Below are 16,280 nucleotides of genomic sequence, written 5' to 3'. Positions count from 1 at the left end.
TCTGAAAAGCGATGTATTCTATTAATAATCGGGCTAAGATGGTTGGCAGGAGTCACCTGCTCGTCGCTCGGGAGCAGCGATGCCAACTTAGCAACTATGTCGCTACATTTAGCGAGTACTCCGACCCCTCTGTCAAACTTCTTTTTTAACAATACATCCATGGCAACATTGCAGAATGTGTTAACACCATGGTTAGCGCCAGAAGCTGGGTGACTTCACACGCCGTCTTTTGCGACAAAGCTGTTACTCCGCAGCGCCCCCCGCGGGCCTCCCAGGAGCATCCCTGATTGGAGGAGATGAGAGAGAGGGATAGCGGCAGTGCTTATTCAAACCTGCGTGAATTCCAAAGCTGGTGACAGCAGGGTTTTTTAATGCGTTCTTTCCTTTACCAAAAATCTTTGCTCTGCGTCACTCGGCTTTAGAAGTCCAAATTGCCGCGCGCGAGTGCCGCAGCCTCCCAGCAGGCGGCCGGCGAAAACCCTGCGCAGAGATCCTCGGCGGAGGATCCCCTTCCAAACTTCTGTCACACAGTGGAGCATGTGCAGCGCCCCGAAGCCTCGCTGTCCCTGCCAAAAAGAAAAAGAAAAAACTACACGCACCACGTAAATAATGCCCCGCTTGTCCTCCCGCCGAACCCAAGAATCTGCCAAAAAACCAGAAAGTCTGCGGCGGAGGGTCTGAGTTACAGTCGCACGTCTCGGGATGAAAGCGGAGGCCCGCGGCAGGAGAGGGGGAGGCGGGGGAGGAGGAGGAGGCGAGGCGGTGATTCGGGCTTCGGGCGGCAGAAATGTAATTATTTGCACGGGTTGTGTTGATGTGGACAGAGAGGATACTCCACCAAGCACGAGGTGCGCCAGTTCCACTTCACCTCGTGGCCCGAGCACGGCGTGCCCTACCACGCCACCGGACTGCTGGCCTTCATCAGGAGGGTGAAAGCCTCCACGCCCCCGGACGCCGGACCCGTGGTGGTCCACTGCAGGTACGCAACCAGTTACACGCACACACACACACGCACGGCAGCCCCATTTGACCCGACCCGCCAACTGTGTTTATCCCCCACTTTTATGTGCGTGCGTGTGTGCAATGACATCGCAGCGCAAGCAAACACTTCTCATCTGCCTTGAAATCCTGCAACATTTTCTCCTCAAATGGAAGAAAAACAAAGAGGAGGGAGTCGACACCCAGCAGCCTTCAGGCGGCTTGTTGTCTGAACACCTGGACGGCATTGCACCATTAGTGTGTGTGTGTGTGTGTGTGTGTGTGTGTGTGTGTGTGTGTGTGTGTGTGTGTGTGTGTGTGTGTGTGTTTACTTTATTCTGTCATTTTCTTCCGGTGCTGCAGGGAGAGCAGGGAGAGCAGGGGGCCTTCCCTCCATCCTTCCTTCCTTCCTTCCTTCCTTCCCTTGTTCTTTTGAAAATGGTTCAAAATAGTTGGAACAGCAGCAAAATGTTCGAGAAAATTAATTTAGTTGAAATTGTTGAACAGAGATGTTGCTGTTCGATTTCGGAGTGAACTTGAATTTAAAAAAGACATTGCTCATTTTTTTTCTGTTTTGTTGTTATTTTTCTTTGATACATGAAGTCTTGGTCTGGTCTCGCTCTCAATACTCTCTAGTCTTGACAATGCCTTGGTCTCACTTGGTGCTGTTTTGACTACAACACCACCATTTCCTCACGAGAGCTTGCTGTGTGTGTGTGTGTGTGTGTGTGTGTTTTCCGTGTGTGTGACAGTGTGGGAGCGGGCCGCACCGGCTGCTACATTGTCCTGGACGTGATGCTGGACATGGCGGAGTGCGAGGGGGTGGTGGACATCTACAACTGCGTGAAAACCCTCTGCTCCCGACGCATCAACATGATCCAGACGGAGGTCAGGGAATCAACCGCAGCACAAAGTCGAACATCGCGCGCTCACACGTCTCGCCGCTCTGCTAACAATATGAGCCTAGGGCGCTTTTTTTTGTTTTGATTTTTTTTTTTCCCCCCTCGCCAACGTTTGTTTTTCCCTTCCTGATGTTTGTAGATTCATAAAGTGAGGTTGGAGTATGATTATAGTCCCTCCTCTGGGACCTTTGCAAAGGTCACTGCAATAGTTGGAGGGAAGAGACTCCCAGTGTTGCCGCAGAGGCACGTGCTGCTTTGTATCTGAGAGTCATTTGCATACACAGCCCTTATTATGTAAATGCACATTGGCTTTCCTGTTTATTACATCTGTGCTTATTTTCCGGGGGAGTGGAGGGGGGCGGGGTTGATTAAATGCACGCCGCGCGTGTTTGCTTGCATTAATTTATTTATGAATTCCCCTACAGCTTTGATGCAACAGGAGATTACGGCCCGTGTTTAATTCTGATCAAGCCGGGTTAACGAAGACACGCCTCGCATTGGTTCAGAGTGCGCGCAGCTAACGCCCTTTTCTAATATCTGTATCCGTATCGACAGACACTTGTTTGTTATCGGTAAACATCGCTAGCGCTGTAATAATAAGTGACAATAATGATACAGTTTATTTATGAAGCACTTTTCATGAGGAAATCTCAAACTGCTACAGATCAAAACAAAATAAATGAAAATCAGTGTGAGTCAACACAATTAAAACTTAATCAAAACTCTGACACAAACGCCAGCGCGCTCTCCTGTGTGCGCTCCGTGCGCGCCGTGCTGACGTGCACGCGCCCTGACGCGACTGTGTGACTGTGTGACCCTCCAGGAGCAGTACATCTTCATCCACGACGCCATCCTGGAGGCCTGCCTCTGCGGAGAGACGGCCATCCTGATGAACGAGTTCGCCGTCACCTACAAGGAGCTGCTGCGGGTGGATTCCCAGAGCAACTCCTCTCAGCTCCGCGAGGAGTTCCAGGTCAGTGAGCGCCAGAGGCGGTGGGATCGCCCACAATGCACATTTTGCACCTCACCTGGCCGCCACTGCATCCACCGAGGCTCCGCTGGTATTTTCCTGTGACCCGGTGCCATTGCAAACCGTGGCCTTATAGACACAGCGTGCTTGCAGCTCATGGGTCAGTGCGTCATATTGTTGCGGCCACAGATGGAAACAGCCCCGCCCCCCCCCCCCCCTACCCCCCCGCCCCACCCTCCGCTCGCACCCCTAAAGAAAAGATTAAAAAAAAACTTCACAGTGTTTCCTTGGTGACCGTTCAGTTTGCCTATAAACTGCGACAGTAGTGGAATATCTGCTGCAGCCTCCTCCTCAGGCGTCGCATTATTATTGTAGCTATGCATTACGTAGCTACATATAGCATGTAGCATGCTTGCTAATAGCTGGCTAATATGCCATATGGTGGCAAAGGCATTAGGAGGAGGCCAAAGAGATTTTTTTTTCTTTTTCCTATAATCGTGGGGAAAAGCATTGCCATCGGTGCACTTAAGGCATATTTTTCTAATCGTTCTTTGCAATGGCTTGAAATTGCTTTCCCTCTTTGAAACTCCACTACGCTTACATGTAGTGTTGCCAACTCAAACCCGTCCTGTATCCATTCAAAACAGGACGCACCATTTCATTGTCAAATACGGGACAATTGTGTATTTTCAGGGACGGTTGGCAACTCTTGTGTCATGTGTCGTGAAATGATGGCTTCCTTGGACACAGTGTGTGGTGAGCTGACACAGGGGGAAACTGCTTCTAGCACATAAAGCTTCGTTTCATCTTGTTGCAAAAAAAAGGAAAAGTGCACCTGTCAAAAAAACCGATGAAGTCACTTTTGTGACTTTCATCTCACCCACCCATGCACTGATGAAATAGCACAATTACAACCTGATAGCAGCTGCAGCATACATAGATACCTCTAGTGCTCTCTTGTTTATGGCTGCAGAGAAGATCTTTCTAGCAGGGATAAATATTTAAGACGCTGTTCCATCACAATTTTCACTCTCTGCCAGCGCTACTGCAGCTCATAAAATAGAATCTGGGCGTCCGCAAACAGAAGAAGCAGCCGTGTAGACGGAGCAGGATGATGCTCTTCACAGCCTCGGCACCAGATCCGGGTCGCCGAGGAGGGGGAGACGGCGCTGTGCTCGCGAAGATGTGCGCTTTCCCCCTCTGTTCTTTTGATTCGGCGCCACTGTCACTTTAATGCGCTCGGCGGGAGAATCAGCGCGAGGACATTTTGTTAGATGGTTATTAGGAGAGAGGAGAGCCAGCTGTGCTCCCAGGTGCCTTACCTGCCTCAGTCTCCTCCCTCTGCAGCAACAGCTGCATCCATTCTCGGCTTGGGTTTAGCATTTCAAAGTGAGAGCTCGGGGAAAAAGGCCTCAGTCCCCCCAACACGCCTTAATCTTATACATATACAGGAATCCTGTCAATGGTATCGCTCATCATCAGGGTATTGTGCTGTACGTGGTGCTGCGTTGGGATTACAACCTACCAGGGAGAAAGAAGAGGGAAAAAAAGACGCATCGGGATCCAGCTGACGCGCTGGCTAAACACTCTGTGTTTGCCTTCTGCGTTTGTCATCCCTGCAGCCGGCAAACAGCCAACCAGTGGATCAGCCACTCACTGATCTATTATTGATGAATCCACTTGTGAACATCATATATATATATATATATATATATATTTTTTTTCCCCCATGTTGTCTAACGTAATGACGGCTAAACAAACAGAGCGCTCATCAAAGAGAATTAGTTTTTTAATATTTCCTTTTGATTTTTTTTTTGATTTTTTTTTTTTTCACTTCATTTCACGGTGCAGCAATTATTCCGCAACTTCATCCTCCCGAGTTTTGTTAGCGTGCAGCTCGCGGTATTAAAGATTCCTTCACTTAAGATGATAAGATTCTCGGCGTCCTCCGCTCCTGCCACCTTCTGTCTGATTCACTCCTCCTCCTCCCTCTCTTCCTCCTCCCACTCGCTAACATATTTGACTCCTCCACCTCTCGGCACGCCGCCTTTTAAACATTCTCTCCTTTCGGCTTTTTTATTAATTCCTCCCGTCGCTCAAGACTCACCTTTCAAACGTATTTTTTTTCCCTCTCCCGCAGACGCTCAACTCGGTGACCCCCCACCTGGATGTGGAGGAGTGCAGCATCGCTCTGCTGCCCAGGAACAGAGAGAAGAACCGCAGCATGGACGTGCTCCCCCCCGACCGAGCGCTGGCCTTCCTGGTCACCACGGAGGGCGAGAGCAACAACTACGTCAACGCCGCCCTCGCCGACAGCTTCCACCGGCAGGCCGCCTTCATCGTGACGCCGCACCCGCTGCCCGGCACCACCGCCGACTTCTGGAGGCTGGTCTTCGACTATGGCTGCACCGCCGTGGTCATGCTCAACCAGCTCAACCAGTCCAACTCAGCCTGGGTGAGTCGGACACCTGATTGACTGAGATCCGACATAGGGGCCGCTAAACTGCATGCGCTCGCATGCAGAGTGCCCGTGTTGTTGGTTTCTGTGTTGCAGATGAACGACTGACTCTGCAGGGGCCGACATGGCATGATCGATTTTAACCCCTAGTCAAGGCCAAACGAATAAAAAATGCTTAGTTGTGAAATATAGACACACACACGCACACACACACACACACAAACACACACACTTGTCAAGATGTAGTTTATTTTAGGCAAAAAAAAATGTATATATATATATATATATATGTGTGTGTGTGTGTGTGTGTGTGTGTGTGTGTGTGTATATGTATATGTAAATATGTATATATATATATACCGTAATTTCCGTACTATAAAGGGCACCTGAATATAAGCCGCACCAGCTAAATTTAGGGGAAAAAACAAATGTGTACATATACAAGCCGCACTGGACTATAAGCCGCAGGTGTTTCGTCAGGAAACGGGTCCGCGGAGCGGATCGGTTCGGCGGCTGCGAGCCTGCAACTCCCGCTGGTCACCTCGGTTAATTGGTATGGAGTCGGACCAGAACTCGAGGCAGCGACGCACCGGAGCTCACAAAGACAGAGCGCATAAAGACAAGAGAATATATATATATATATGTATATATATATATATGTATGTATATATATATATATATATATATGTATATATATATATATATATATATATATATATATATATATATATATATACATATATATATATATATATACATATATGCATATATGCATATATGCATATATGTATACGTATATATATATATATATATATACGTATATATATATATATATATATATATATACATATATACGTATATGTATATATACATATATATATATATATATGTATTTATATATATATATATATATATATATATATATATATATATATATATATATATATATATACGTATATATATATATATGTGTATATATATATACATATATATATATATGTATATATATATGTGTGTGTATATATGTATATATGTATATATACATGACATAGCCTCTGGCTGAAATACAGTATATCCACATTTTTATTCCGAGTTTCTCTTTTTATGAAAAACAAAGTTTCTGCAGTGCACATGCATGCCATGGTCGGGTGCAAAACGAACTACATGGCATTTATAATAATAAATAATATTACATGATAAAATATATAAAATAAATAAAGTAGTAAAACTGTCTGTCCTTTCCATGGGCATTAACTATTCCTAAACTAACCCATGTGTGGAAAAAAAAGAAAGAAAGCCTCCAAGAAGGTGAACTAGGTTACATTTAAAAAAAAGATTAGGCAGCCTCTCAGTGGCTATAAGACCATCAAAAATGATGCTACATGCTTGTTACATTTCAAAAAAATTAAGCATGACAGGTTTGTTGCACTAAGCCTCGCTCTGTGCGGGTGCATTATAATACCTCCGTGACTAAATTCCCTCTCTACTGGTGCACTGGTAGCAGGGACACTAAGCACTCTCATAGCCACCCTATGAAGTCTGGGGAAACCCTTAGCATGTCCATTCCACAATTCCACACAGTCTGTTTGCGTTTCTTCTTCATCGGCCGCAGTGGACTCCGAATTCTTGATGTCGCGCTTGAGTTCAGATCTGACAGATGAGGCATGGTCTGGGTTCCGCTTGCTTTTCTTCCGATAGGCTGAGAACAGGCGAGGAACTTTGGCAGGTGTCGGTGACTGCTCCTTGTCATCCTCACCACCATGATGACTGATGATGTGGGAGGGAGGGTGAGAGGGACGCGACGCGACGCAAGGCGTTGCTTGGCGTGGAACGTTTGACGCTGCGTTTCGCCCACCGGAGGTGGTTTTGTGGGAGAGGGAAAGGAGGGTAGTGGAACAAATGTCCCTGGCACACCCCCCAAAAATAAATAAATAAAAATAAAGATTGCCCACGAGTCTTTGATCTCGAGTCGAGTCAATTTTCGAGTCGTTTAGGGTCGAGTCCGAGTCGAGTCTGGAGTCTCCAAAATATGCGGCTCGAGTCTTTAACGAGTCTTTAACTCGAGTCCCCATCTCTGATATATATATACACACATATATATAAATATATAATATATACACACACACACATGAAAACACACGTTTTTGCTCTTCAACGACCAATGTCCTCATTCGCTCGTACTGCCAGTGTTTTGCGCCAAGTTAATACCTGCATTTGAAAGGAGCTCAATGGAAACACAGAACTAACAGCTTGGGTAAATCACAGCGCGACTGCTGAATAATCTATTTATATCCTCTCAGAACGGCCAATATTTTGTGCATCTCTATCCGTATCTACATATTCATTGAGCTAACGCACTAAATAGACTCCATTCATCAGCGCGTTGATTCACAGATTTTGTCAGTTTTTCCTCCCGTAAACCTTTAGTAATTCAGGCCCAAAGTGTTTTATCCTGCAGTTTTTTTTTCCAACCCAAAGCAAACACCTTCACACGGACGCCGTTTACACCGCAAGATTTTAGTTCCAGTTTGGCGGCTATTTGAACTAAACTCAAGCCTCCCCTCCAACACGTCCCTCCTCGACTGTATCGCACTGAGCTCAGGATTAGTTTCTTCATGCCATTTTTCCGGGCTTTGATCCCTGACCACATAGATCTTTAGGCACAACTAGATAACACCCGCCCCAGTTTTTCCTCTTCCCCTCCTCAAGTTACATCTCTGGAGAATTGGCTTGCATTAGCCTCCAGCCACATTTCTTATTTTTCCTTCTTCTTCTTCTTTTTTTCTCTCGGTGTCCCACTTTTTCTCGTGAGCTTACTATATACTGTATATTTCCCCTCCGACTGCAGCGCTCGCTCTTTTTGCTTCGTAACTCGGTGGAACTAACGCGGCGCAACAGCAAATTGCGGTTTCCGGAAAACAAACAAGGAAAATACGTCGACGCGCTTGTAATTTTTTTTTAAGAGGCGCATTAAGGAGGAGCACAACCACAAGTTTTCTGTGAGTCCATGAAAAAAGGAATTAACGGCTTCACCAGTCGCCACATGGGAAAATCTTCCCAAAGCCACCAAATTACTTGTGGTATGTTTATAAAGGAAAGAAAATGTGGCCACAGAAATATAGTTTGTGTTTTGTGGTCAGGAGTCTCACTGACTGCTGAGCTGATGAAGACATGTCAGCTCAGTGTGAGACCCAGTCAAGTGTGGATTCAGTCACAGCAGGTTGCAGAGCCCCGGCCGTCATTTTGAAAATTGATAAGTGATGATGTCGTACACGCAACTAAAAACTATAAGCTCCAGGCTCAAGATATGATCAGAAAGTGGAAAATGGATTTCTTATGATAAAGTAAACGCTGGCACTCTGCCTGTCATTAAAACTCTCTCCCGTTTTTTTCTTCTTTTTCTTGCCGTTGGATGCAAAGTTGAGAGAGTGAGTTTTGGCAGGCGTCCAGCTTTAGATGGAAGATAAACAGTTGTGCCGACAGCAAGGCTATAACGCTCAGCGGTGGCAGTTGGGGTGGCAGGTATCAGCTGATATTATCAGCGCGGAAGTGCCGATCTTGACGGGACATATTGTCGCTCAAAGATTAATTAATCAGAAGTGGAGGACGGGATCGCTCCCGGGATGGATGTCGGCGCCTCGACAAAGGCTGTCACACGGCAAACTGTGCAGACTTGGCACGCAACAGGAAATATGCAGCAGGCAGGAAAATCGCTTAATTACTTGGACTTTTAACGAACTGGGTCCAAAAAGCGGCAGACCGATCAGGCTCTGAGGAAATAACCCGGGGGGGGTTTACAGAAATTATTCATAATTTCACTTTGGCTTGTTTTTGAATACACAATAAGGTTTGTGTGACCGTGACAGACTTTGCAAAGTCCAACTTTAATACGTTGCATCGCAGCCTTGCAAAAGCTGACTCTCGACCTGCATTTGTAATCTTCCCATGCAAATTCTTTAATTTCAGAAGATACAGGCAGTATGACTGTGCTGATAAATAGATCCAGACGGCGCTGTTTGAAATGGGCCTGTTTCCTCCCCTGCTCATCTATTTGAATGAAAATGATTGAAGAAGAGAAAATAATTCAATCATACAAACACTGCAGTTCCTTCATGAAGTCAAACCTTCGGCCACTGTGTCTGATCTGCTTATTACGATCAACTTTTTATGCGCCTGCAAACTGTTTCCTAACACAGCGCACCGTCTGGCAGGCACAAAACATTTTGGAGTCTCTTGTTCCATATATTTCAGCACAGCGCACCCCTCCCCCACCTCCCTTTGGGCACTCAGATGTGATTTATCAACGCTTTCCTCCTCCAGCACGAGGTCTTCTTGTTCTGGAGGACTCTCAAAGCACATTATCCCCCCCTCCTGCTGCTCCGGAACACTGTTGTCTTGCTGAAATGATGCATTTTCCATGTGTGCATCCAGGCTCCGATGCATCTATATGTGCTCTCTCACGCGCCATACGTCTCCCCACTCAAGCTTGTCCGCACTTAAACTGCCCTGTGGTTTTCACCCAGACGTGAATTGAAGCCATTTCTCCGCCTCTAACTGCTCAAGATGGCGTGATGATTTTCTCCTGTGATTCTGCTGCTAGGAGACTCTGTCTCAGTCTCTTTTTTTCTCTTCTCTTTTTTTCCCTCTCTGACTGCAGCCGTGTGTGCAGTACTGGCCCGAGCCCGGCCTGCAGCAGTACGGACCCATGGAGGTGGAGTTTCTGTCCATGTCAGCAGACGAAGATGTCATCAGCCGTCTGTTTCGGGTCAAGAACGTCACCAGGGTGAGTCATCACACCCTCCCTCCCGCAACATGGTACACGTTATTCCACTTAGTAGCACGTCACAAGTGATGACTTTCAGCTCATCAGAAATGCCTCAGTCGTGGCTCCGCCTGGTCAGTCCGATGGGACTTTGAACTCGCAGCACAGTCGGTAATGGGCGTCTGGGAAAGACCTGACACAGGCCCTCAAAGAGCTCTGCAGACTCAGCTGGAGGAAAGGGAAAAAAAGGAAATGCTGCGCACCTGAAAGCTGTCGTCGACGGCCTAAGAGCCTGCAGCCGCAGTTTGACGCAGGATTCTCCGCTTTCCATAAAACCTTTTGAAGCGTTTAGAAATTTGCATCACAGATTTTATGGAATGGGCACAATTGAAGTCCCTCCTGTACGCGCTGAAGTTAGCACGCTGGCTTGAGGTCGTATTAGATTTTTTCGAATCAGAGGTTGTGGAAACCTTTTATGGAAATGGGTTTGCTAAATGAACTAATTTACACAGTTTAAATAATGACCACTGGACTCCAGGACGACGATGATGTGACGAGTGAGAACCTTCACAGACGTCCTCGCTAGTTCCTCCCACTGGTTTTGTTCCCTGTTTCTCCGAGGACACAATCAAAAGCGCCCAAAAATCTATAATGTAACAACCTTTGTACGCAGGCTCTGTAATTTGCACAAATTGCTTCATGAGAATGCAACATTTCCAATTTTTTTAATTAAAATTTTTTAAATGAAAATATTATCAAGATCCAGATCAAGAATCTTCATCGTCAGTGAACATAAAAACAAAGCTGCAAAACAGCTTCAATAAAAGTGTGATAAATGGCCGTTGAGTTATAAATTACAGTGAAGTTAAAAGTAAAGTTACAGTTCTCTAGAAGTTCAAAATTGACTCTCTCATGCAGACAAGTCAGTAGTTCTTGTTTTGCAGACAACAAATGCTTTTAGATTAAAAACCCGCCAAAACGCAGTCCTGTCGTATGAATCGAGTGTATCGCACACATCAACAGGACGCTGGTTGTATAGCCAGCGGCGCAGAAAATTAAAGCAGTGGCACCAGTGTTTCCATTAGAAATCCTCCGAGACGGCGCATCTTATCAAAACTTTCGGCAGGGGGAAAAGGTCGTCGTCACGCACGCGCGCGCCGGGTCAGTTTCCCCCTTTTTCAATTTCTTCCTGTCATTACCTGGATCGCCGTCTTCCCACTCAGCCGCGCCTGTTAGCATACTAAAGAGGGTCCCCGGTCTTTCATCACTGTAATGCATGCCGTATTTTCGCTCGCGAGAGACTCTCCCTTTGAGCAGATCATAAACCATGTCACAGGCCTTCAAAAAAAGAAAAAAAAAACGTATTGAAGAAGGAAGACCTCACCAAACCCCAGAAGTGAAGTGAAGTGAAGTGAAGTGAAGTGAAGTGAAGGCGCAGTCGGCGCCTGTCGCGGCGGTGGAGGCACGCAAGGCCGAGCGCACCCTTCTTTTTTTGATGCATGTGTTAATCAAAAAGTTTCCACTACACACACACGCACACGCGCACACACTTGATTAAGCTGGTTGTGTATGTGTGTGTGTGCAGGTGAGGTTCAGGCCTCGGTGGGGGATTTGCATAAGCGCATGCATGCGTTCTGCTCTGCATCGCTGTCAGCCAATTAGCGGAGAAGTGTGCGTGCAAGGCGTTTCCTTCCGCCATGAGGCAGAGCTTTCCTCTGATTGGCGCCGACCTCCATCCCGCTACCCTGCTGTCAACGCCAGCCACCCTCTTCTCTCTCGCTCTACCTGTGTCACCTCCACATTTCTTTTTTTAATTCAGTGTTGACCCGTTCCAAGGGCAGAGTGCCGAGGCCCCGGAGGACCCGCAAGGCGGGAGACTTTTTAGTGCAGTTCAACTCAGCAAAAAAGATTTGTTCCCGAGGGAAATGGAGATGGGGCAGGGAGGTTCCAAAAATAAAGATGGCTCGGCAGGTGCAGAGTGGCGGGTGGCAGGAACTGGGAGAAATTCAAAAACAACCCTAAATGAACACGCAAAGGTGAAGATGAAAAGCCCTTGAGAAAAACGGCGAGAAAGGCGAGTGAAAAGTGAAAGGCCTTTATAAAAATAAAAAAAAATGAAAAGCCCATGACTAATAAATCTTCAATAGAAAGATTTAATATGTGCCGGAGACGTCGTGTCAGCTGTTTTACAGGCATTTATTTTTGTGCAGTCTGTGGGAAAAATGCTTTTTGGGCTGCGTGGGTTTTTGCCTGCAGTACCTCGAGTGGCCACTGGAAAAGAAAATTGCTGTGCCACCATATTTGCTGTCCAGTATCCAGTTCTTATTATCCAGCCATGCTATATATATATGGGAGGCAATTTTATAGCCGTAGAGTCAAAAATTGCCAGCGACGCCCCTGATTGAAGGAGCTCTACCACACTGGATGGAAACTATGTACCCAGGTGTGCCTTGCTGTAGCTTCGACCAATCAGACGTCGGCCCCGCCCCCACCGCTGTGCAGTCCTGCAGGGTAACACGAGGACAGAGAAACAAACACAGCACAAAATATACAGTACAAAACCAAAGACCGCCACACTGAGCTTCTGCAACGAGCGTGGGAGGGATGAAGTCACACGGATGTTGCGCCTTCATCCCTGTTTTTTTCTTTTCCATATTGTGTGTGTGTGTGTGTGTGTGTGTGTGTGTGTGTGTGTGTGAGATAGAGATAGAGACAAAGACCAGTGTGCGTTGGGACCAACAAGAAGTCAGAGGAGGAGCGCGTGCGAGCGCGTCGGTACGAGTGTCACGCGGCTCAGTAAAAAAAAGAACAATGTTAACCCCCCCCCCCGCCGAGGACGCTCCTCTATGCGGTCGTTGGCGTCTCCGCCGGCCCAATTTGCATGACGAACGGCTCTCGGCCGGCCCTTAAGCAGTGGGTTGGACGGCGCAGCACCAGGTTATGAACACGCAGGGACCCTCTGTTACGCGCACCTCGAGCCCCCACTCACTCCCGCACGCTCGTATATCTCCGAGCCGGCGTGCTGAGCAAGCAGAGCCGTGGGCTGCGGCGGCGGCGGCGCACAGCCTGGGGAGTTGTTCGAACACGGGCCCTTAACCGCGACGCAACTTGAATAATGCGATGCAACAAAGGCGGGTGGTAACTTCCTGAAAAAGTGTCAGAAAGTTTTGCATTCTTTACGCTCACACTCCCTCTCTCCCTCCCTCCCTCCCTCTCCCCCCCCCCAGCTCCAGGAGGGCCAGCTGGTGGTGTGTCAGTTCCAGTTCCTGCGCTGGTCGGCCTATCGTGACGTCCCCGACTCCAAGAAGGCTTTCCTCAACCTGCTCGCCCAGGTGCACAAGTGGCAGAGGGAGTGCGGCGAAGGGCGCACCGTCGTCCACTGCCTGTGAGTCATCGCCTGGTCGAGCCCAGTCTCACACCCCAAGATTAGTTCAGTTTAGTTTATTTAGTTTGTTTTGAAGACGTTCAAAAAAAAAAAATAATCAAAATCAAAGGATAAATAAGAGCATGTACATGCAAAAAGAAACAAACTGGATCAGAATGTATTTTTAACATTTCAAGTGCATAATTCAAAAGATTTCCACGTTCAAAAAGGAGCAGAGAGAGGTTCAAAAACAAGAGATGAATGATCAACTGTAGTTTCTGACGCAGTGATGATGTGTAGACGATGAAGGAATCTCAGTTGACACCAACTTGATTGCAAAGGAATACATGTATTGCAAGGAAAAAAGTCTAGTGTGCGTCAGGCACCTGGTCCTCCTGAGGGAGCTCTCAAAGCCAACAGGGGCATCTCCAAAGTTGCACCTCCAGCCTCTCAGGGGTTGCGCTCTCATACATAAATAAACAATGCTTATTCTCCAGCAACCAATGGGGCTCATGTAATAAAGCCCATCTGATGAGGGATCAAAGTGGTTCTTTGGCTTTAGCATGTCTGAGTTGGGGCCTGATGTGCCATGATACCGTCAGGCAGAGCTCATAATAATGCACCAGGTTTAATCGCTTAGGCCCTGTTTGCACTTGGTCATTTCAAGCGTTTTTCGTGTTCCCATCGGCAAAAATCACACGAGTGGAAACAAGTGGAAACAGTCCAAATCCGTATTGTCATCCGATCACTCAAGCCACCACAGGGAGGTGGTTTCGACGCTTCGCATAGCATAGCATAGCATTCCTCACGGACGTGTGAACAGACTGCGAGCTCAGTCCAGAATAACGACTGCCTACTCCACTCGCCTCTCCCGTGTACGCACTTGGTCAGCGCCCCACCTCCCGGCGTCGTCATTATAAAGTTACAAACAATTATTTTTGTTGGACTCTTTTATTAGGATGCTAATAAATTTCATTCCGCATTAGCGTATTTTGTCAGCGGAGCAGCGGTCGCAGTTTCCCACATATGAGATTAAATGTGCGACGTTGCATCAGAAAATTTGCCAGCCACCGTTGATCCCAAAATGAAGTCATCACCACTCTGTCCCACCAGTCATTACTCCATACGAGCTGCAGTAGAATTAAAACCAGTGACTTGATATAGTCCGCTAACAGGAAGTTGATTCTTATTCGTTTTCAGGTAAAACTAGCCGTGGTTTACTTACTTACTACGCTTTACTGCCCCTAGTGGTTGAACTAATGCGATCACAAGTGGCACGCTCGAGACGCATGTTAATGCTATGTGCGAACAGATTGTGCAACAGATTCAAGATGCGTACTTGGTGATACGAACAGTTGCAAATGACCAAGTGCAAACAGGGCCTTAGACAGGTTACACTTTCTAACATGAGGGGACCAAAACACTTGTCTTGAAAATGCACCTTTTGTTTCTACCCAAACTGACCTTGTATAAATGAAATCAGTCATATAATACATCAGACACCACATGACAAAAACAGCAAAGTCAGTGAAGTGCCATGTATACGCCTTAGTCGGACAATGCGTGTGCGTACGCGTCACGTCTCCCTCTCGCGACTCTTGGCCGCAGAACTACATCGTCTAACAAAACAGACGGCGCGAAAAATCTTAGAAATTGTGACAATTCGGGAGGACTCAGTCCACATGCTGTGCTCATATATAGTCCGACCTCCAAAGTGGACCCATTGTGCTGTAACACGCCTCCTTTGTGTGACTGGCGAGACAGTCTGACTGCGCTGGTGAAATTGGTCAGCTCTTTTCAACCCTTTATGTTGCAACTGGCTGTTTTTCTTTCTGTTCTACTTCCGGATGCACGCTGGCTGTGCAGATGAACAATTGCCCAGCACAGCCTGATTTGGTTTTAATGCAGCCTGCGAACCAGTCATCAAAATCTACCCTAAGCTATGATTTTGTGATAGTTTTTTTTTGTTGTTTTTTCAGCAGCACTCACTGAATGATAAGCTTCCTATTTATGAGCCCAGGGGTTCCTAAACATTTTTCCACGGCAAGGCCCCCCAAACAACAGTAGCATCTGGCCGCAGAGCCCATTCGCAGACTTGTCCATTTTGTATGACCTAAGCCAGCTTGAGGAGCAAATCACCTTGATGCATGGCACAATGAAATCAATGTTTTTGACTGGCAGCCAATCATATAATATATCATTATAGATTATATTTGATAAATAATGTTCAAACAATAATTATATTCAATCTGATGATAATGATTAAAATATAATTCAATTATATTATTTATTGTTTTTTATTAGAATTTTTTTATTATCTTCTCTCCAGTTTCCCGCCCCGCTAGCGCTCCCCGGCGGCGCCCCAGCTGGCCGCGACCCCCACTTTGGAAACCACTGTACTAGCATACAGTATTGAAATGTGCTCAGCAACAACACGTGGGAGCTAATAGCGTAGCTGTCCTAAGCCCCGTCCCCGAGTGCACGCCCACTCACAAATGCCATCGTCCAACTCATTTCCAATCCGTAACACGTTTCCCCCCAACCCTGCGCCCCACCCTCACCCCCCAGTGCCAGAGGCCCATCACTCATCACTGTCACACACTGTTACCTTTGACAGGCGGGGACGAGATTATGGAGATCAAATCAATTATGACTTAATACCAAAGCAACGCTGCCGCCACTACAGTAAATCCAGGAGTGCCAAAGCGCTGATGACGATTGATTGCCCTAATATTGCCTGTGTGCTCGCCGCCACCGGAGCTGCAGCGCCCACCGTCCCTGCATCCGTCTCTGGAGACAGGAAGTGGATTGTCCTCCACTTGTTTATTGATATTGCCTTTCATTTA

At 47.0% G+C, this 16,280-nt stretch overlaps 1 protein-coding gene across 8 annotated transcripts in view; it reads left to right on the top strand.

Moving 5' to 3' along the window:
* The window catches only part of ptprub (protein tyrosine phosphatase receptor type Ub), a 157,254-nt gene that overhangs the window by 137,974 nt on the left and 3,000 nt on the right, over positions 1-16,280 (top strand). For all 8 annotated transcript variants that reach the window (XM_076012560.1, XM_076012559.1, XM_076012558.1 and 5 more), the window contains 6 exons: positions 825-979; positions 1,731-1,866; positions 2,704-2,853; positions 4,991-5,305; positions 9,966-10,091; positions 13,298-13,455. In XM_076012560.1, the coding sequence (XP_075868675.1) occupies positions 825-979; positions 1,731-1,866; positions 2,704-2,853; positions 4,991-5,305; positions 9,966-10,091; positions 13,298-13,455 (1,040 nt within the window). The remainder of the gene's footprint in view (positions 1-824; positions 980-1,730; positions 1,867-2,703; positions 2,854-4,990; positions 5,306-9,965; positions 10,092-13,297; positions 13,456-16,280) is intronic.

Source organism: Nelusetta ayraudi, unplaced genomic scaffold (assembly GCF_046127955.1).
Source record: "Nelusetta ayraudi isolate G7.1 ecotype Tasmania unplaced genomic scaffold, CSIRO-AGI_Nayr_v1 ptg000136l, whole genome shotgun sequence".
In the NCBI taxonomy this organism is placed as follows: domain Eukaryota; kingdom Metazoa; phylum Chordata; class Actinopteri; order Tetraodontiformes; family Monacanthidae; genus Nelusetta; species Nelusetta ayraudi.
This window is presented reverse-complemented; position numbering and strand designations above follow the sequence as displayed.